Genomic DNA, 24,191 nt, shown 5'->3' on the forward strand with positions numbered 1-24,191 from the left:
CTGGAGAAAAAACAAAAAGAGGAAGTTACTTTCATATTAAACAGCTTTTATAAACCGCCGTCATAAAAAATATAGTCTAGACTAACAACGTACGAGGATGGTCCCAGAAGTACCTGGCATGACCTAGAGATGGCGGTAGTTGATTGGAAAATCCCACTGCATTAGGAAGTACACAATGTATAAGTATATGTATCAAGATACCATGCTGTTTAATATTTGTTTGGCAGCCATCAATAGTGAATGTTACAGTGAATTTGTTAACATGAAAAAAATTGGTCATCGTTTTCTGATACAATACTTTTATTTGAAAGGCCTTAGCCCAAACAATATAAAAGCTGAGCTAGATTCTACTCTAGGCAAGACAGCTTCTTCGTTATCAACAATATTGGGTAACAGAGGCCGTACGACCCGCGAACACCAGCATCGCAGTGGTCAACCAAATGAGGCGACGACTACAGAAATTTTGAAGAAAATCCTCAAAGCGATACTAGATGATCGTCGACTGAAGGTGCGTGAGCTACCAGACATGGTAGGCATTTCAAAAAATGCCGTACATCGCATATTAGTTGAAAATTTGAACATGAGAAAGCTGTACGAAAGATGGGTGCTGCGTTTGTCCACAATGGAACAAAAACAGCGTTGTGAAGATGGTTCTATCGAGTGTTTGGCAGTGTTATGTTTCCCAGAAATAGTCGTGGTTCATAACTTCAAACCCGAAACAAAAGAACAATAAAAACAATGGACTGAAAAGGGAAAACCGGCTCCAAACAAGGCAAAGACCGTTTTTTCTGCAGGTAAGGTCATGCCAAAATTTATGAATTATAGTTGAGATTGCTATCTCATGCCCCGTTTTCTCCGTTTTTAGTCCCCACGAATTATTTTCTGTTTCCAGACTTGAAAAAATGAAGAGGGAATGTCGGAAATTAATGGATATTTTGAGGAGCTTAACGATTCTTATTATAAAAAGAATATCGGATAAGATTCCTTCATGTTGCTCTAAACGAGCATAGATCATCATGATTTCACATTTTACACGAAGATTTGGGGCTGCACCATTACAAAATTCATTTGGTGCAAGAATTGAAACTTCAGAATACGTTTACCAACATCTTGTTTTTGGATGAATTTTCATTTTCCATTTTCATCTTAATGAACACCAAAATAAGCAGAAATACCACTACTGGAGTGCAACCAATCCAAAATACAAACATCAGAAACCCCTACACTCGCCTAAAGGGACTGTATTCACGGGGGACTCACAGTGAATTCGGAGCGTTATGTGCAGATGTTAGACGACTTCTTCGTGCTTGAACTGCAAAATTTTAATTGTTATAACCAACGTTTCAACAGGACGGAGCAGCTTAATCGCAAGCTACAGCAAGTCCATGAAATTTTTCCTGGCAAATTGATTTAGAGGTGACATAAGTTGGCCTCCACGAGTCCCGATTCAATGCTAACGAACTCAAGTTGTATGAACGAAGTTATTTTATTTGTGTATTCTAATACGTAACAAACTTTTTTTCAATAAACTCTTCACTTCATTTTTAGACACCTATTATTCAAACTATTTTCTATTCTTTCCCCTTTATCAATTGACTGGACTTTCTATTCAAAGAAAAATACTCACTGTTCACGTTGATTGATGGAATAGGAGAAAAGGTCACATTCCAAAACTTTTTTCGTTTCAAAGCATCGCTAAAACCCATCTGTCACACTTGATTTAGTTGAGTAAGGTTCATATGAAAACAGTAATAAATAGCGTTTATATCGGTGTTGCCGGATTCTTCAATAAAACTATTCAATATTTGCAGCAGTTTTTATTTTATTTTAGCAGCTTCGGTTGTAAATCCTCTAAATACGTCCCAAGGCACATTTTTTCTTGGAATTCACCTTCGATTTTAAAGACTCGTGTCACATAATAGTTTGTTGTTGTGATAAATTTTTATAACGACATTTATTTATTTGTGACCGGTCCAATATAGCTCTGATTGTCATTCTTATTCTATGAATAACCAACAAATTTAATTTCTAACGTTTTACTATACATTTTGTACTCAAATTTCAATTGTACTGTATATTACAAGTACGCAATAAACTTTAATCACGAGGAAAATTAATTTAAAGTTTTCATTTCAGTTAGTTGGTACTATTAGCAGCCGTTTTTATATAAACAAATGCTTTATGGCTATATAACGCGACGAAAATTGAATCAAATTGATACAATAGTGGTCCACATTTGATTTACACTATCATCAAGGAAACCCAAATATGCAAATGGAAAACCTAAAATACTTACTTGGAACAATGACCTCGACAAGGTAATGTTTTGCCATTACCTTTTCGGCTATATGAACTCGTTGCAAGCTTATTGGCAAGACATGGGGACTAAAGCCTAAATTGGTATTCTGGATATACAGGATCACATATGCAGCGCTTGTTTGGTTAGGTCGAAAACTGAACAAACAACAGCTAAACAAGATTCAAAGGCTAATCTGTCTATGTCAATGTCAACGTCAACCTGCCCTATTACAGCCTTAGAGGCGCCCGCTACTAAACCTCCCTTCTCTTCAACTCATAGTAAAAAGCTACGCCCACAGGATAATCCATAAAAATATGCGAAAAAAGCTTCAAAATAAACAAATATTTTATTTTTATTTACGAAAATACTAAACTAAACCCGCAGAACATACCCTAAAAAGAAATACAAACTTAATTTTTATTCAGTGGAAATAACATGGTGTATTTTCGATGTTAGTGCCCTCGGTGGTTCGTCGCAGAACTAATCTATTATTGCGGTTCATTTAAATTTACAATACACCACATCTACTTTTATGTTATTTAGTTCAGATTTCGCAGTTTCCTGAACTCACGATAAAAAATGGCTTAGAACTCGGACACGTTTGTTTACAAATAATATTTACATACATAGAAATGAAATATTGATAAACAAAAATAAATATTCTCTTCTTCATAGGAATAACCAATGAAATTCAAAAATAAATCAGCTTTCTACAATAAACAAAAGAAAATTATATATTATATATATGAATACTGAGTTAAAGAACATAAAAGTTTGTTGATTATAGAAAAGAACATTGTTAATTTTCCAGTTATTTCCTTCGTCGTCTAGGGCTATGCTCCCTCTGTCGCTGAAACTGCATGACAGACTGTTAAATCTCATCTGCTAGCATTGTAAAGCACGATATATGAGTGGTATTAATTAGTTGAAATACCTACTCAAAATATGAAATTTGAGGATACCAAGCCCAAGGGTCTAAGCTCCAGCTACCTGACACTAAAATAAATTGTCATTAATATAAAATTACAACCTGGTTGCATGCTGAGAAATGTATATTCAAACCGACTTCAACAAGAAGTCATAATTATAAATTACATTTCTGATAATATCACCGAAATCTGAGGAAATTCAAAAATTGATCAGAACGAATGACATTGAAACTAATGACACATTTTTATCACACTAGCGCCACGATTGGTAAGTGGCAGAACTAAATTTGTGTTGCCGAACTTTACATACAAGTTTACTTACTTGTTGAGTATATTTTGTGTAAAGTAAATTGTCGTTAGTTATAAAAACAGTAAACCACTAATAGACAGAGAGGTAGAGACGATGGGTGCCTAACAGCCTTGAACGTTTAGGGATTGGGAGTTGAAAATGAAATCGTGCACGTAACATGACAATTGTCAGCAACTCATATATTAGACATTTGGTATTTCAAGAAGACTAAATCCAAAGTTACTGACAGCTTGGTCAATACAGAGAGCGTTACGGCGAGGTCGAAATCACCTACCTGGTGTACTCATCGAGAGATAAGTATTTTTGCATGCAGTCAATGACTACACACGAATTTTTCGTGCGCGAATAGTTACGAGATTTTTACTAAAGAGGAATCCGAAAGCTTCCGGAGAGGTGGCATCTAAGAAAACTGTTAAAAATCAATTTAAATTGATTAATGTTGACGTCTTCAGGTTCAGGGGGAACTTTTTAGACAATTCTCGAACTTAAGAAAGTTTTTTTTCTTTATTATTAAAATAGACTTAAAAATATTTAAACCACACACTTCTACATTTTTTTATCTTGAAAATCATTCGATAAATATTGGTAACTTCTCAAAAATATCAAAAATAATGCATAACATCTTTTTGTGAGGCTCAACTGTTAACTAGTCTACTATATTGACAGCTTCATACAATCACGGAGGTGTTTAAAGTAAAAAATTCGAAAATGATACAATTCATATCTAAAAATAACAAAAACGTGCGCATTTCGCTTATGCGTTTACAGATGAAATAATGTTGATGTTAACCAGGGTTGCCAGATGCACGTTGTTGACCCCAATACATTGTCTGACCATCTTTCCTAGATTAAAAATAAAACTATCGAATATAATCAAGTTTGTAAAACGAATCACCTGATAAATCTTAATCTGAATGTGAACTAATTTGAAATATTTCTAAAATCTTGACAATATGTTAATTTATATTGATTAAATGGGATGTACAGGAGAGAATCTGAAAGCTTTTTATATGATATGAATATTTATAAATCAGCTGGAGACGTTTGGAGGCGATTCTAGCTCACATAGCGCCCGGGTGCAATAATTTCACTATTACCTAAACGTGCTGAGCATTTAAAGTGGAAATCAATCAATCAGCACTTCAAGTTACCGCAAACTGTATGTGTAGCAAACAAACACCTTGTAACTATTTACCTATTATCAAAAGTGAAGTTCAAAAATTGCCAGTCAACTTACAGAATTCAAAATTAAGTAGCAATTTGACAGTTTAAGTTTGGGAGGGTGGATGCAAATTATGTTAGGCCCACCGTACTTACACGAGTGAAATAAATTTTATGGAAGGAAGGGTTAAAAATAACAGAATACCACATCAAAAATACTTGGTTCAAATTTTTAGATTCTCTTTAGCTTTCATAACCTTAAATTCTTCTTTAGTCTTAGAATTTTTTCGATTATTTTTTGGCAGTTAGAATTTTTGGATTCTCTTTACATTTAGAATTCTTCGTATTTCTTTAGCGTTCAGAATTTCTAGATTCTCATTAGCGTTAAAAGTTTTTAGATTTTCTTTACCAGCTATAATTTCAAGAGTTTCTTTAGCGTTTAGCATTTTGAGATTTTTTTGAGTATTTAGCAATTGTAGAATTATCAATCTTATCTAACCTAACCTAACATAATCTCATCCCAAACTAACCTTATCTTAACCCAACCTAACCTAATCTTATTCTAACTCTACCAAATCTTGACCTACCTAAGTTGGAATTTCTGGAACCGTTGGCGATATTCATACTGATTACACTGTTCACTCCACCAACACTCTCAATTACACTGCCTGACGCACGTTTCGATAACCAAGTTATCGTCTTCAGAGACTGAAGGTAAACTAAAGTCTAATGACTTGACTTACCTGTTTTGTACTAAATTTTCTCGTTAATAAACCTTCTCCCGTGAAAATTAATTCCACTAATCTAACGTAATATTTGATTATGATATTACCATGACCATCGTAAACTTTCTCAAAGAAGATAGATTTTAGATATTTATTAAAACTTTTAATATATCAATGTAGAATGAATCTCACGTTTTTCGTGTAATTTGGAGTGGAGAATTTTAGGATGCGATTTTTTTTGGTCTTCTTTAATTCAAAATAAAGTGATGAAGAGATATTCCAAATCAAATAAATTATATATTTATATGGTACTTGAAAAGTTTTCACATAATTTCGTGAAAAAAATATGTCTTTTATAAAAGATGCAAGTAAAAAACCAACGAATTTTTTTTTAATTTTTCCCATGAATTTTGAGGTTATGTAAAAAAAGTATGAATACAAAAGTTATAGATCTTTCTATTACCTACAACTTTGCTTTTAAATTTTTTTTCATAGGACTTGTATTTTGCCAGTAATCGAAATAACATTTCCCTAAAAAACTCACCCCCTCGTCCTTCCCGACCTCAAATCGCCCGTAAATTATTTTTATTTTCATTTTTATCATATTCTCCTCCTTTTTAAAGGCTCCTACTTTGGTCTAAATGGAATTCCGCTTGCGACCGAAATAAATAAAACGATATTCATATCTACATATTGTTAGTGACACTATATAATTCACCTTTCAAATATGTGCACGAACATTACTTCCAAAGTTAGAGAAATGCGATCCAGAACATTCTTATTCTCCGGGGAATTAAATGTTAGCCACTCTCTGTTCTTCCGAGGGTTCTAAATTCAATTCATCTGACTCTATGCAACTTTAACCACTACTCGTAACCGATTAATATTTACGGCAATTCCTCCATATTTGTATTGTGGATACTTCATAAATATGTATCAGATACTCCAAAAGTTTTCAACTAACATACACATGGAAATGTCGTTTCCGCTTTATTCTAGTTTCCTTAATGGACCCTTGCCAGGTTGTATTGTTTATCATAAACGATGCCGATACGGATTAAGTAATAAAAAGTGTATAATGTAACTGGTCAAATCGTGACTGTTTTGTTAGAGCAACGTAGAACGGTCAATTCTTAATGATACACCATGTGTTTGCCAGAAGTGGTAGAGAAACCAATCGGAATCCACCACGACAATTCGAATTCTCACACAACAGTTCAAACAAAAACATTTTGATGACACCCGGTAGATACTGTACGAGCGTTTGAAATTGTTGTGTGTGTATGCAATTACATCGTATTTTCAGTTTTGCAACAATAAACAAAACTAATGCTAGGGTCAAGATACTCTAGACGGTTTAAATTATTTTATATCTTAACAATTATTTCAATTGCAACTTACACTGTACAAACGAAACGAAAAATTATTACTGGTAACGGATTTATATGAAATGCAAGAGGAATTTGGAATGTAAAACATGTATAATACAGGATGTAACAATATCTGTTATGATAACGATGGATTGTTTGTTTTGAATGCAGAATACAGATTTTCCCAGGCTTTTTTTATATTGACATTAGGTATTTAAATTCAATTTAAGAAAAATCAGAAACGTTCTCTGCTATTGGTTATCAATTTATGTGAATTTTCGACAAGTGAGTTTTCAATAAAGAAAATACATCACTGAAACGCTCATTCCGGCAATTTTGATATTTTTCAAATCATCCAAATCACATTTCCATTTTTCTTTTCACCCTGCCATTTTTTATCGGAGGGAACGAGATCAGGTTTATATAGAGGATAGAGATAATAAATAAACAATTTTATTCAAAATTATTTTTCACTTTTTAGCTTGATAATTATAAAGAGAGTGTTTTATTTTCTATGATTTATTTCAAAATATAGTCTTATCCGAATTGTAAGTTTTTATTACGGTCCTGTCAGTTTCATTTGATATGATAAAACAACAGGAGGTGAATAAGTTCATTCGTTATCAAAATATTACTCAGGGGAAATAAATGATCGTGAAATTTATCCGGTTACTTACGTTTTAATTTTAATTAAATGAATTGCGGTGATTTATGAAGGTAATTTTCGCAAAAACAACCATGTAAGAAAAATTATCGTTATCACGTTTTAAAAAACTTGTATAAATAAACAAGGTCGTTGGATGTTATTTACACGTTCCGGCTTCTATAAACATATAGCTATATTTCAAAAGGAAAGTTGTTGCCTGCAATTGATAAAAAACATAGTTGAATAAACCATTTGACATTTTATTGTTAATATCAATGAAACTGAAACTACTAGATTTCTTCCAATAGACTGTAAGTACTTGATCATGCGCAATAAAAATAGCGTCACAATAATATATATATATATATATATATATATATATATATATATATATATATATATATATATATATATATATATATATATAAGACAGATAGAAAAGTGAAAAATATTTGGGGTTTAATACTTAAATTCCCACCAAGCTGAAAATTAGTAAAATTGTTTGAAATATAATTGAAAATAAAATTTTAAAGCTCCCAATCATTCCCGTGTGTGTAAAACATATTCAAGGTAAAAGGTCAAAAAAATGAGTTTACCATGATTTTCAGCAAAACAAAAAGTTTATCTATGGCCGTGACACATTTCCATTTTAGAGGTAAAATAGCAGTTTTCAAAATGTTTGAAAAACGTGTTGAAGTATTTAAAAACAATAATTCAACTCAGCAAGAAGTTATTGCACTTTGATAGAAGAGGTCGTACTTGGTTGAGGAATTTTCCGAATCGATGGATTGGTAGAGGTGCAAAAGCTCTGATTCATTGGCCTACTCGTCATGCGATTTAAATCCCTTGGATTATACAGTTTGGTTCGAACTTAAAGAAAAAGTTTATGCTACAAAAGTAGATTCACCTCATTGAAAGACAGAATTCTTTAAGTCACTTTGATGACCTCATAGATGACTCCTAACCATTTATAAGATTGATGGATTCTTTATAAAAAGGGATAGATGTGTATTCGTGAAAACGGAGGACATTTTGAACACTTACTATGGTTGAATTCTATTTTATGTTATTAACCTTTTTTTAAATTTTCACCTTGTGATATTTTCTTTAATTAATAATTTTATCAATACCAGCATCGGTTATTACTTCATCGCTGTTGCTTTTTAAGTATTCTCCAAGAAGAAAACGTATTTGTTTGAACACGGATGACGTTACGAAAATTTTTTACTGAGCAAACCCCAAATATTTTTCAGTTCTCTATCTGCCCTATAGACACCTTTTTTTGAAACACCCCGTAGATCCGTGTAGATTGTAATATTAATGTTTAAAAATACAAACATAAAATTAATATTTAGTTTTAAAACAATAAATAAAATTTGATTTGCAACTGCTAGTTGTGTGTGATGATGAAAAAAGTCCAATATTTCGAACTTATTATTCACTTGGGATCCAATATAATTCGACTCTGTTTAATTATACAGGGTGTTTCGAAATAGCACTCCAATCTCTTGATGATGATGATTCTAAACTTCCAAAAATGCTTCGTAAGCTAATTATAGTGATCGAAAAATTTCGCCCGAATTCCTCATCCACCAACAATAGGAAGCCATATTGAATGTCTCGAGTCTCTCTCATGCAAATTTGTTTGGTCATATCTGTAACTGTAATGGTTTTTACGTAAACTGCGATAAAATACAAAAAATTCAACTACAAAATACATTTTTTACCTTTTTACTTCGTTAAATGCCCTATAAATGCATTAAACTTCTAAATAAAACAGAAAATTTTATTCTGAAGATAATGATTTGTACAACCTCAATAAAAAGTGAATGCAAGTTGAAAATATCCTCAAGTGTTACGTTCTGGATAATATTAAGAAAATTATTCAAATTGGTGACAATTTCAGACCCAATACATTCAATATGGCATCCTATTATTGGTGGATCAGGAATCCGGATGAAATCTATCGCTAACTATAATTCGCTTACGGAGCGAATCATTTCCTCGAGAGTTTGGTGTGCTATTCCGAAACACCCTGTATATAACCTACAAAATAAAAGCGATTTTCTTCTTTTCCCTATCTGTGTTAGAAGTGGTATTCCAGCAGCAATTATCGTTGTTAATAATAGTCAGAGCATACTGCTGGAACAAACCTATCATTAAAATTTTAAAATCAATGGCTTGTTGATGAAATGTTCATGTTCTATCTATTTTGGTCTGTTGACAATCGAAAGGAAATACTGATAAACACCTACTGTTCTCACGAATTTACTCATCACAATGATAAATCGTAAATAACTTTATCTGTATCTGTACACGTTTGTTTTCTATATATAACCAAACGGAAATTACTTTGGGGATATACTGCATATTTATGTTTGATGACGGTCTAATTCACCAAGAAACATTCAAGCAATGTCATTTTTGTTTAGAGACTGTTAGTGAAGATAATAAAGTTCAATTTTTATTCATATTAACACACTACTCTTGCGCATCAGCAATCGAATCGAATTTTAACAATCAAACAATCCAAGTGCTGCTAGAATTTGGAATCACTCTGTCTGAAAATTTAAGTGCGCAGTAAATCTGAACTTGTTCGGAACCAGTTTGAAACTAATTTAGAATCGCTACAATACGCATGTTTTATTCCGAACAAGTTCACGATTATGATTGAATAGTGAACTAAATCGTTTAGCTCTGCGGAACCTTTGATTAAAATTCAACACTAAACACACCGCGAACTTTTGAAAGTATAAATAAATGATTGCCACTGTTTTGGAAAAGTATCTTTGTAACATACTGGATTTAATTCCTATTAATTCTCTCATAGTTTTGAACCCTGGATTGGACTACCTAACCTGATTAAATTCGCATCGTGAGAAATGTTTCTATATAAGTGAATTGTGTTCAGTAATTGGCTACATTACTGTTACGCTGTTATTTTTCACAGATTCCAATTAACAGTATTCTCGTTACGGAAAACGGCTTCAAGCCGAGAATCCATCATCTGGTATCTGACGTTGTCCTTTATCACTTCAGACATTATTGGAACATTCCAGCGTCATTGCTGAAGTAATTAACAATTACGGTTGGACAATTTGATTCGAACTACGAATTCAATACGATATTCGTTTTACGTGTGACAGTATTGATTTACTTAATGAAATGCAATGACTGAAATATTTCAATTACAGATGAACGTAAATTTGAGAACACACCCACAACAAGATAATCAGAGTCGGACTAGAACATAATATTTCTCATCAAAATAAATTATTCATACTATTCACCGCTGAAATAACTTTCAACAATTACTTTCTTGCCTAATACCTCGACGAATATTGAATTACATCTCCTCTGAGGAGCGTGGTGTCATACGAGTTTGTCGATATTAACACCCCCAATGGCTCGCAGTTGCAAGGAGGGGTTTGTAACCACTGACTTGTTGCGACATTATTACGTCTCATCAGAGTGGTTTAACAACCCTCGTTCGGGCTTGAGACCCGAAATGAACTGACGAAAGGCAGAATATATTTTCGAAATATTAAATTTCGAAATTATTTCAGAGGTTTATTCGTTTGATATATTTTACACACCTCATTTACCATTGGAATCTATATTATCGACGACTACCTGACCAGTGGTTCGCAGTTGGAAGTGAAGATGGCGCCAGATAGCTTTCGCTGGGGAACGTTTAACTACATGAACCAAATAGCAACGCTCTTTGACGTTGTCTTCAGTTCGGGTCTCAAGCCAGAACGAGGGTTGTTAAACCATTCTGATGAGACGTAATAACCTCGAAACTTGTCAGTGGTTACAAACCTCTCTGGTTCGCTGCGAGCCATTGGGGATGTTAATATCGACTAAAAGGTCTTTTGAAAAACGGCAGAATATATTTTCGAAATTATTTTAGAGGTGAATAGTGGAAATCATTTATTTTGATTTACATTACATCTTTTCCGAAGAACTTTTCTAATAAATCGCGATTTCAATGAGCGAGAGGTGTAATTCGATAACCGCTTTTGACCTTGTTGAACCTCTTCAGAATATGAATAATATTTTCTAAAAAGAAATTACCCAGAATACTGACTATAATGAAATGTAGTTCTTCCATAACTAGGTATGTTATCACCAATGTCTCGCCAAAATCGCTCAATATTTTGAGTATGAGCCCAACCTAACCTAACCTATCTAAATCTTCAACCTTGTGTATGTGAAGGAATAATTTCCGCGCCCTATTTATATACATTAAATTAATCAGCATAATTTTCTGCACAACATACTAAAATATCAAGGAAATCGGGCGTATGCAACCTAAACTGAAAAATTACTGAATTTTTAATAGCAAAATTCCTGTTTATATTTGAACCACCCTCGTAGGATCGGCTTACTCTATCATGATTTGAATGTTCAGAATGTAATCCGGATCAAGTTCACTGTAGTTGAAAAACTAATCACTTTCTTGCTGTTTTGTTTGTTTTTGTTTGTTTCTTTTCCAACTTTGAAAATATATGTCTTGATATTTATGTACTTTTTTTTTAATAAAACCGAAAACACAACGGAAACGTAGGATTCGCAATCAACTGATAGGTGATCTGATTCAGGCTCACAGTTTCCCATTCTGTGTAACGTAACGGCACTGTTCACTATTAAAATACTGACATGATAGATATTGTTTCAACCCTTACTTCGTACAATTTATCCATTATAAATGATACGGAATTTCACTATAGAGGGTGGCTATAACCGTTATCAGTAAACGACAATACTTTTCGGTATTTACAATTACGTTACCCTAGCGAGGGCGGTTAGAATTCACCCTAATATACATTAATAGCTTGAGGGGCGACTAAGATGTATTTCTTATGACTCTAACAATATTCTACAAAATTTCAATTATATTTTATCCACTACGCAATTTTTTGTGTCGAATAAGAAAATATCAAAAGATTGTTGGATTAATTTTAATTATAACGCCTTTTAAAAAAGTCATTAATGATTCTGTTTTATTAAAAATAATAATTTTGGTCATAGTATTCAAGTAATTTCCGATCCAAACTAAAATATCAGGTAATGAGTATGCAATTACATACAACTTTACATTCGATTAGATGAGCTAATACTTAGAGCTATTGATGTACCCCAGAGTGTTCACTAGTCAGGTAGGAACGCAAATTGAGCTTCTGTTTAGGGGCTATGCGACTTGTCTCCTCTGGCTTTGGAATGCTGGAATGTAAGTACCGTAGTCTTTGTCTATGGAAGTGTTGGGCGGTTTTCATCGGTTCCTTGCAGAAAGAATAAAAGCTGTCGAGACTTTTTGACTTGATAGCTTTTTAGGATACCGATGAAAAGTTTGATCCTATGAAAAGGAATTGTCCAACCTTTTATCGCCAGATGATCGCCTTCTGCATTGCCGTGTACTCCAGTGCAATTTAATTGTGCATTCTATATAGTAATGATCAGTCTGCTCCGTTATTAACTCCTGTCGAAGCATCCAATAAAAGTACTTCCAAAAGATCAGTACATTCACTGTTAATTTCACAAATACTCTGCGCTTAAACGTTTAATATATTTTGATGTTGTTGGTAGATAATTTGTACTTGATTCTCAGTATTCTGCATCCAAAATAAGTAAACTTCTCCCATAAGATGCTATTTTTCTGGGGGGTTTTCACACTTAATAAGGTGTTAGTACTACTTCTTCGAGGTATCTAATCGATTTGCTGAAATGCAGGACAGTAGCCGATTAGGTCTGCTTTCTATAGCTTGCTGCAGAATATTCAGACCGACAAGTAAAATGTCATTTCCAGACGTCTCGAGAACTTCCTTGTTGTGTTTCTTCAGTATAACTTCATCTGGCTCTGTCCTCTGTCATGCCTATCATCTTAAGATGGATTTGACGTGGTGAAAGACCGACGACAAGTAAAATGTCATTTTCAGATGTCTTGAGAACTTCCTTGTTGTGTTTTTGCCGTAAAACTTCATCTGTCTCTGGTCCAAAATATGGTGTCGTTGACCCTTTTTAATCAAGGCTGACTGCTTCCTCATTGCCTGGTAAATCCTGGTGACCTGGTAGACACTTCATTGTTTTTTTACTAGTAATTTCAAATTTAAATAGAATTATAACGACCCGAGAATGTTTTCAGGTGTTTAAGTACCTTGGAATTCAAATGAAAATTATGCCCCGCGAGATTCCGGAATCACGCACAAACAAACAATGGAGCAAAGCGATAAAGAGAAAGTAGAAACTACGTTAAAATAGTTACACACCGAGCGGTTTTTTCCGCAGTGTATCCTTAATAAAATTATACGAGGGTAGTTCAGATATAAAGTGGAATTTTTGAAACAAAGCGTAAAGGATAGGCGCGACCGGGTAACCTCGTTTTTTAGTGTACTAGTACGGTTTCCGTTTTTTGTTCAAAAATAAAGTAAATTTATCGGAAGTTACTTGACCAAATCGAAAATGAGTGCCTCTCAGAATTTTCTTATCTATCTAATTTTTTTCCAGGTATGTAGATGTTATGGTTATCCTAGATAATAAAATTGATTAGCTTTCTCAAAGTTATGTTCATTTCCAGTTGTTATTCGTCTTTTTCTGTGATTTCAGAGCAAATCTCCATGAATTTTGTTCTCTCTCCATTTATTTGTAATCCAAATTATCTTGCTTTATCCACAAATTTCCATTTTTCTCTTCGACCTTGTTAGTATGCATGTAGTATGGAGCATGTTGTTTGTATGACACTTGTCTTACTACTATTTCTAATATACCAGAATGGTCCAAGAAGTACCTGGCATATTTTTCAAGTTTGAAGACGGCACGTTGTTGAGTATTTGTTTGGCAGCCATCAATAATGAACGTTTTCAGTGAATTTGGTCATCGTTATGTGATACAAAACTTTTATTTGAAAGGAATTCAGCCAACCAATATAAAAGCTGAACTAGATTCTACTCTTCTTTACTATCAACAGTAAAATATTGGGTAGCAGAGTTTAACCTGAGACGTACGACGTTCGAAGACTAGGTACGCAGTGATCGACCAAATGAGGTGACGACTCCAGATTTGTAGAAGAAAATTTACAAAGCGGTAGTGGATGATTGTCGAGTGAAAGTGCGCGAGCTAGCGGACATAGTAGGCATTTCAAAAAGTGCGGTACATCGCATATTAACTGAAAATTTGGACATGAGAAAGCTGTGCGCAAGATGGGTGCCCGCGTTTGCTCACAATAGAACAACAAAAACGTCGTGAAGTTGTTTCCATCGAGTGTCAACAATGTTTCCTAGAAATAAAACCAAATTTATGAAGCTTGAAGATTCTTATCATAAAAAGGATATAGAAGTTATTGAACATCGCTGCGAAAAGTATATGGAACGAAAAGGATATTTCGTTGAAAAATAAATATATATTTTCTTTTTTGCTTTTTTGTTGGTCCAGGTACTTCTGGGACCAACCTCGTAATATTAAATAAATCTGTACAGAGAGGATTCGCCTCGTCTAAGTCTTTTTTACAATATAAATTCATCCGATAAATTGCTTGTATTAATCAATGCCATTCTAATGAAAAATTGCATGTTTTTTACAAAAAATGTTTTTATTAACAAATTATTTTGGGATATTTCATGACCACTTTTATATATGTCTTTTAGGATTATTTGAATAATATATATTGAAAACTAATTTCATATAAGTATAAATTAACAATTTCATCATATATACTGAATACATTTATAAACAATTCAATTATTGTACTCATGCTAAAAAGATATTTATTAATGGACAGAAATTACTCTCAATTTAATTAATTATCGAGTACCTGGAAATAACGTCACGTTCATCGGGGTCGTCCATCATTTATTTATCACATATATGGTATATATGGGGTGATTAATTAATAAGTGTATTGACCAATTTTAACGCGCATTTATTAGTTTCACCTATATGCTTGTAACTGTCATTGTGGACTAGATTTTACCGTACTTACAGCGATCTGATTCCATTTAAGCTTTGCACAATTGTTGAAGACTCACAACGATGCGATAATTAGATCAAAATATCCAAATATTCTCATTAACATTAACATTAACTAACAAACAAAAAATAAAATTCAATTTAAAGACACTAACGAATGCGCTTCTAGAGTTATACCAAAAAATAATGAATATTAAGAATTATATTTTAGTTTTTAGTTTGATTACTGTTAAAACCGTGTTTTTTATTATTTATCAACTACAATTTATTATTTGTCTATATTTTTCCCAGTTATTCGAATTCACTATCTTCTCTTATATTTTCAGTCCTTTTCCGCCTTAATCTTTATATAATTTTTTCTATCAACCACATTCTAGATTAGAACTATTTACTTTGTTTTCTCTTTGCATATTTTCATTCATTCATTGGGCTGTCAAAAAAAATTTTTCGCGTTGGATACCACATAATTTGACAATCGCTTTGAAGAAATTTCGTGTCGATTGATGCAAAGAAATGCTGAAAAATTCAATCGCGGTGTTTAAAAAGTCTCTAAGATCGTGACAAGCGACGAATCATGGATTTAGGCATATGACCCCGATTAAACAAAAATCGACTGTATTGGTGTTCTAAGACGAGCCATATCCCACAAAAGCTGTTCGCGATTCACATCGAAGCAAATGGTCGCCTGTTTTTTCGAAAGAACCCATTCTATTAGAGCAACGTAGACCGGTCAATTCATGATGGTACTCCAGCATATGTTTGCCAGAAGTGACGGGGAAAATGATCGCAGAAGACGAACCATTCTCTACCACTACAATGCGAGCTTCACAGATCAGTTTAAACAAAAACGGTTTTGAACAGTCAAAACATCGATGTACTATTTCATGATTTCTTTACATCGCATTAAATTGTTAAATTAGTTTAAAAAAATTGTCTTTTTCGAAGTGATATCGTTCAATATTTATAAAAACTTATTCCAACCATCAACCATTCCACCAATAAAACTTTAAAAGAAAAACCGTGGGAACAAAACTTGAACACTCTATAAATCACCCTCAATCAAGTAACTTCGTCGGCCTCTCCAGACAAGACTTAACCATTGTAAGAAGGATAAGTATAATGTCTTCTACCGCCAGACCCATTTGCACCAGCTTTAGTTCCAATTTGAAGATAAAGCACATGAATGCCACAAATATGTCTCCCAAAGATCGCAGTTTCAGTTCCAGACTAATTACGAGGACATCTTGAATAACTTGTAGCCAATCTTTTTCGTACTTCAATTCCTAGACCTTGAAACTTCTGGAAATTCCGAAAACAAAGAAGTAATGATGAATCCGGGGCTTTTTTCAACCATTCTGTCAACTTATTGAACCAGGTCATATGAAACGACAGATTTGCGTCATTGGTCCCCTTCATAATTACGGCCATCTTTAAACTTTCGACACCATTCACACACGACTCATTCTCCGATGGATTTCTGCAGCACTATGGCCTTCAGTCTGTAGAAAACGAATGACACTCGGCGGGAGCATTAATAATGGCGGACATGTTTACGTGGCTGAAGCACAACGCCGACTGACGCCTGAATGTCAACAATGGCGGAGTGTATAGTGCGAGATCGGAAGTTGAAAAAAAACGGCCCTCGTATATACTAAAATAATTGTAATCGCAATTGACCATAGTAGCCGAGCACGTTCAAAATAAATAAAAAAATCTATTGGTCAAATTATAAACTTATTCTTGTTTATTTTTTTTTCAGATTAAAATTTTATTAACCTTACGGCAATTCTTGGTTTGACATTTAAGGAACAAAATTATCAAACTCGACGGTTTAACATCGTCTTTTGGAAGCAGATAATGAGGCATTTCTCTTATTTTTGTATTGGTGTATTCCTATGCATTGTAAGGCTTACGAAAACTCATTATACTCAACAATGGGCTGTGCATATCGAAGGTGGATCCGACGTAGCTGACGCGGTAGCTAGAGATCACGGTTTCGTTAATCATGGATTGGTATGTAATATCATACCCTGAATTATCTCTAATATAGTCGATAACTTTTTCTAGATATTTAAAGATCATTATCACTTTTCCCATAATGGCGTAGCTAAGAGGTCGTTAAATCCTAGTGTAGAAACAAAAATTAAACTTGCAGTAGATACTAGAGTTAGTTGGGCTCAACAACAAACAGCTAAAAGGAGAGTTAAAAGAGACTTTAAAGTTCAAGACAGTGATCCAAAATGGCCGTTCATGTGGTATCTGGTAAGTAACAAGTGAACAACTATGTCTTTCACTTTTTATTGTGATTCATTTTTATTTATTTTTACTTCAATTAGCACGGACTGTGGAAACTTCCAATTTTTAAAAAGTTACGTAGATAAATTGAAAGGAAATGCAGTATTCGATCTTTCTGACACGTATTATACCTTAGAACGAGTACATGCCTCAATTTATCGCCCACAACTGCTTTTTTGCTTCAGTTCAGAAACCGTGTTCCTCTGTTAGTGTTCCACAACACATACTCATTATCAATCCGACTTGAGGCCTTGTCTTTTTCATTTTGGAACACTTCTTCTTGCCTTATCCCTATGGCTTCTGAAAACCGGAAGTCCGTGTTCTCCTCTAATAATTTTTCCCATGCTTTCGTTTCCCTAGCAAGTATGTCCATTACATCCCTACCTCTGTCTGGTTAATTCATTGTCTTCTTGATCTTCTTATTAGATTATTTTTTTCCAATATTTATTATTATAAAACTACTATGCACCGATGCACGGCACGTTGTCATGATAGAAAAGAAAGCATTGAACCACTTTTTGTTGCTTGATTGAAGACGAGTATTTAGAAACGGCCAAAATCTGCGACAACCGCTTGTTGAGGTCAAAAGCGCATTCGACTGAACACTTATTGGTTTAAGCAAAATTTTTTTTACTGAAAAAATAAGTGATACAGTTTACATCAAGAGAAATATGAGAAAGGATAGTACCGAGAAAATTTTTTGGAGGAATTCAGTATGATGTAGGGTTCTTGAAAAATAAAGAAATAATAGCTAAAATAGCCCTTCACTAGTAATAGTGTTTCCGTTTATTTCTGTTGTTACTATAAGATGTTGTTACTTTTCCTGTTCTTCTAACGCCCTAATGGATTGATGTGAAGGGTTGCCAAAAGCGCTTTCTATGTCGATGAAGGCTGCTAGAATAATATTTTTGCTGTCAATAGCCTTCTATGTCTTTAAATAGGCAATGTAGTGAATGCGGCATACTTTTTGAGAAAAATGAGGTGAGCCTAATCGGGCGGTAATACGTTGATTGATCTTTTGGTCTTCTGCCGTTTTTTTTGAAACATTTACTTCATCAACTATCTCAAGTACCGAAGTTGTCATCCTCTGAAAAGTTACTTATTTGTCAAATGGCCCTCGTATTTGCAGTGATGCTTTTAGATAGATATTCATACGCCGATACTCTTTCCAAAATATTTTCTTTGCATTTGATTTCTATACTGTTTTTATAAACTTTGTTTCTTTTGGTTATTATCATAACTTTCGTCTTGTTCGTGAAAACATTCAAACTCCAGCAATACCGTGAGGATTGAAATAACAGTCTCCGGGATTGTGTGCCTTTCCAAATAACTTAAAGGAAGAGTCTCATTACTTAATTTACATTCCTCTTTGGAAAACAAAATTCCATAATATATTCTACAACATTCCCCTATCCATATTTCATCCCGACAAAAGTATGTTTGAATACGTTTTGTTTTAGAATCGAGGAGGAGGTTTGGATATGAATGTAATACCAGCTTGGATGGAAGGTATTACGGGGAAAGGCGCCGTAGTAACGATTTTAGATGATGGTTTGGAGAAGGATCACCCGGATCTTCTTCAGAATTATGTAAGTCCTGAAAGAGTACAATTTACGTCGCATTATTTGAATTTTTGCTTATTCTGAAACATCACATATAAAACAGATCATATAACTGTCAATTTTTATTTGACAGTTTGAATGCATATTTTTTTGTACCTTTTATATTGAAAGTACAGTTTGTATAGTGCATTTTTATGCGGTATTCAGTTTATTAATATTCTGATGCTTCTGGAGTGACATATTTTAAAATTATTTTTCCGTTGTATTCGTTATTAATTCATATAATGGAATGGAAAAATAATAAGAGCGTTAATCACGGAATTCTCACGCTTTATACGTGATTAAATTCTTCAATATTTCAATAATTTACAGGATGACCTTATATAGTGTTTATTTCGCAACTTCAATCGACCTTTTGAATTAGAATTTCACATACTTTCTAGCTTTTGATGACAATAAATGATTCAATAAACAATTAGTGAAATATTTAATAATATCGCGTGAATTATTTAATTTTTATATGAAAGGGAATGTTTTATTTTTCATTTTTGTCATTCTATTATAGGAGTTTCATTTGAATCAACTTGATATATATATATATATATATATATATATATATATATATATATATATATATATATATATATAATTTAAATGAGCCTCTAGCCAAATGAAGTTTTATACGAGGAGGTACCCAAAAGTAACCAGAATAGCATCTATCACATCCTTTAAAGTACCATTTGTCCATCTAGCTTTTCTGTCTATTTCTCACTTCTTTTTCTCTTTTAGATCTTTTTATTCTTTCACGGTTCACACCAATATCTATCATCCTAAATTCACAACTCCATAACTAAAATATCCCTCACAACACCAAGATTTACACAAAACTTCATTTTCTAGTGTATTTTGAATGAAAATGAACAAATTGTTTGTATTTAAATGCCTTATTTGGTGTGTTTTAAGGACCCGATGGCATCTTATGATGTAAACGGGCAAGATTCAGATCCAAGTCCTCGTTACGATATGATAGATTCCAATAGGCATGGAACTAGGTGCGCAGGCGAAGTCGCAGCGACAAGTAACAACTCTGTATGTGCTTTGGGAGTAGCACATGGGGCCCAAGTAGGGGGAGTGAGGATGTTGGATGGTGAAGTAACGGATGCCGTTGAAGCAAGATCTCTTAGTTTGAATCCACATCATATCGATATATACAGTGCTTCTTGGGGACCTGACGATGACGGAAAAACTGTTGACGGACCTGGGGAATTAGCTACAAGAGCTTTTATTGAAGGAGTTACAAAGGTAGTGAAGAGAATTATGAAAAATATTTTTCTGATAAATAATAATTCCAGGGACGAAATGGGAAAGGTTCCATCTTCATTTGGGCTTCTGGTAATGGTGGTAGAGATCATGATAATTGCAATTGTGATGGTTATACTAACTCCATATACAGTTTGTCAATTTCAAGCGTTACAGAAAACGGTCATGTTCCTTGGTATAGTGAAGCCTGTAGCTCAACTCTTGCTTCAACTTATAGTAGTGGAGCTTTAGGTGAAAAGCAAGTAGTAACTACAGATCTGAGGCATTCTTGTACTAGCAGCCATACCGGCACTAGCGCTTCTGCACCATTAGCAGCTGGAATATGTGCTTTGGCATTAGAAGCAAATCCAAATTTAACTTGGAGAGACATGCAGCATATTGTAGTAAGAACAGCTCGGCCTCAAAATCTTATCGCTACTGATTGGAGAGTGAACGGAGTTGGCAGGCACGTGTCTCATAGTTTCGGTTACGGTTTGATGGATGCTTATGCGATGGTACAAATGGCTAGAAACTGGACCACAGTTCCCGAACAACATAAATGCGAAGTAACTTCTTCGCAGGTTCCAAAGTAAGATTACATAGTATCCAATTCGATTTGTTGTTATTTATTGTGAATATTTTAGAATGATACCAGCTAGAAGTATGGTGGTGCTTCAACTTCAAGTGAATGAATGTGCTGGTGTTGAGGTTCTCGAACACGTCCAAGCAAAATTAACAATTGATTCGCAACGAAGGGGTGATTTAAATATCCATTTAACATCACCTGCTGGTACCAAAGTTGATTTGTTAGCTCACAGACCTCATGATAATTCCAGAGCAGGATTCAGCGAGTGGCCTTTCATGTCAGTGCACTCCTGGGGTGAATCACCTATCGGTTCCTGGCAACTCGAGATCCATAATGATGGAAGGATGCTGGGTGAGATATATTTTATTTTTCATTAACTTCACTATTTTGATTAAATTTATAAAAATTATGACAGTATTATCAAATCCTAATCACACTATAACCTCACAATCGAAGAAAACAATAACCTTGACTTTTGTTTACGGTATTTTAAGGACAGAGTGAGAATTTTTTTTTGGTCACAATCATAAACAGATCTCAACTTTTTTTGGACTTATGAAAATAAACTTGTTGTAAATATCATAACAGACACTAAAAATACATTTCCAATAAAATGAATTTAGTAGTAGACTGACGAGAAGTTCTTAAAGCTTGTTTACGCACGAGGATTTGAGATGCAGTTACAGATTGGATCGTACCTCCAATTTTGCTTAGGGCCCTACTGCGGGTAAAGTTTTACGGCTGTTAAAGTCAACTCGTTGTTCGATGGGTGTACAATCGTGCTGCAAGCTTTGGGTGAACGAGTGTTGGAGGTCGTGGCAACCTTAGGATCCGGAACCGTTAAACCCCGAGCCCTCTAGAGGTAGTGAGTGCCATGGTCCCTGTATACTCTGAGCCCTTGGGGAAAAGGGGAGTATTTTTCACGGTTTCGCTGCCCGATTGAGACCTCAAGATTAACCCAATCACCGCGTTAATGAAATCCAGTAGCTATTATTCTATGAAGCACGGTATCGGGTTGTTCGGCTTAACTTACGTCCAACTGCAGATTTGATCGCGTAGGGCCCTACTGCGAATGCAGTTTTATGACTTTTGGAGCCCACTTGTTGTTTGATGAGCGTAGAACCAGGAGTTCTTGGCTAGTTAACAGGCTTCACTTTCAGAAGACTTCAGAGGAGAGAGGAGTGTTGGAAGTCGTGGTAACCTTAGGATCTGGGACCGTTAAACCCTAAGCCGTTTGGAGGTAGTGGATTCCGTGGTTTTGTTTGCTTAGAGCCCTTGGAGGGCATAGGAGAATTTGCCATAGTTCCTGCTTTTACATCCCCTTGTAATTTTACCAGGTTTCCCGCAGGCACTGTTCTTACCTAATTGGAGCTCTGGTACCATTAATCTCTCAGGGACGATTGGTATCGCCTTGGGATGGGTTTTGGACCCATTGGTGGATTTGCCCATCCCAATATGGCGAGCTAACGTTACGTTAAAATAAGTTATCAATCAATCTTGACAGGATGTGACGTTTACGGTGTTTGACGTTTGCTGTATATATCATGAAAACCCCATTTAACAATATTTTGACGTGATGGTGTAGGTTAGTAATGTAACTACGACGTCCCGTGAAATGCGAATCGATGTCAAAGCGTTTTGACGTTTGTACTATAGCATTAACAATAATAATAATGTGAACATGTGTGCTAGTTTAACAAAATTATAGAAAACAATTGATTATTTATGTAGGTTTTTTATTATGTAAAATTCTGTAGCTTACTAACACTACTAACTAAGTTTTTATTTATAGGACGAGCCTCTCTGCAAAATTGGAACCTCGTTCTATACGGAACGAGATATTTCTCTCGCAGTTTTTCTAATAATATCGAAAAGTCGAATAATAAACACAGAAACGGAACAATAAAACGTAAAAATAAAAAGCACAAAAACAAGAACTTGAAAAAATCTTACCTAACAACAAAACCATCAGTTAATGTTAAATCAGTAGTGAAAGTGACAACATCAGCAAACAGTACTCTTCAAAACAATAACAAAAATAAAAAAACTTCGGTGACAGGTGCTGATGTCTCGCCTTATTTCTACGCGGCATCAAATTACAATAATAACAAAGTTAGGTTAAATCAGAACAGTGTCAAGCAATACTTGAAATTCGTGAAAAACATCACAATAACTTACCCTGTTATGATTCCAGCGAGGAACGTTATAAAAAATTATAATAATCCGAAAAAAACGCAGAAGTTGAAAGAAAAAAGTCGAGATATTAATTCAAATCATAATTTAAAGCTAGTTGTTGCGAAAACAACCGAAATTCCTGCTACCACGAAAACGTCTTTAACCACGCGCAAGGATAGCTCCGGTAATTTGCATGGTATCTTTGTTGTCTAGCTTTTTAATTTCAAGTTTTTTTTCCATTTTGCAAACTACCTCTGCGACTTTAAACCCGCCAACCAAAATTTAACAGAAAATAAAGATTTTTCCAAACCAAGAGCTTTCAATTTTCTTGTAACTTATTTTAATAAAGGCAAACACACACACACACACACACACACACACACACACACACACACACACATATATATATATATATATATATATATATATATATATATATATATATATATATATATAACTAAAAACGAGTTACTATCTCTGGAATATCTATCTTGTCATCCAAAATATATTTCTATCATGTTACATAAATTTGGTTGACATTGCTTCTGTATATGAACCTTGTATCAACTGATAACAATAATGCTGTACGAGGTCAATCTACTTGTTATACTAGCTCAAAAAAAAACAAACAAAACAAGTTTTCACTTTATTTGGAGTGAGTTTGAATCTTTGGAACCACTACCACTATCTGGTCGTTCAAGACTTTCATAGATTCGTATCTATCTGGAAGGAGCAGATAGTGTAATTGTGAGTGTTGGTTTAGTGATATCTGAGTTTTTGGTAAATATATTTTCCTTGTCATCAGTTTTAAAAGTCTCGAGAGTCAATAAAACTGACCACAGTGTCTTTACGATATATAAGGGGTATAT

General features: G+C 34.1%; 1 protein-coding gene across 4 annotated transcripts in view; it reads left to right on the plus strand.

Annotated features, from left to right (window-relative positions):
* The window catches only part of LOC130893449 (furin-like protease 1), a 103,123-nt gene that overhangs the window by 51,714 nt on the left and 27,218 nt on the right, over positions 1-24,191 (plus strand). For 2 of the 4 annotated variants that reach the window (XM_057799585.1, XM_057799596.1), the window contains exons 2-8: positions 17,165-17,418; positions 17,473-17,667; positions 19,161-19,289; positions 20,226-20,564; positions 20,615-21,150; positions 21,206-21,498; positions 22,940-23,506. In XM_057799585.1, coding sequence (XP_057655568.1) covers positions 17,263-17,418; positions 17,473-17,667; positions 19,161-19,289; positions 20,226-20,564; positions 20,615-21,150; positions 21,206-21,498; positions 22,940-23,506 — 2,215 coding nt within the window. In that variant the 5' untranslated portion in view covers positions 17,165-17,262. The remainder of the gene's footprint in view (positions 1-17,164; positions 17,419-17,472; positions 17,668-19,160; positions 19,290-20,225; positions 20,565-20,614; positions 21,151-21,205; positions 21,499-22,939; positions 23,507-24,191) is intronic. The other 2 variants (XM_057799607.1, XM_057799616.1) reach the window with 1 other exon arrangement.

This window comes from Diorhabda carinulata, chromosome 1 (genome assembly GCF_026250575.1).
Source record: "Diorhabda carinulata isolate Delta chromosome 1, icDioCari1.1, whole genome shotgun sequence".
In the NCBI taxonomy this organism is placed as follows: domain Eukaryota; kingdom Metazoa; phylum Arthropoda; class Insecta; order Coleoptera; family Chrysomelidae; genus Diorhabda; species Diorhabda carinulata.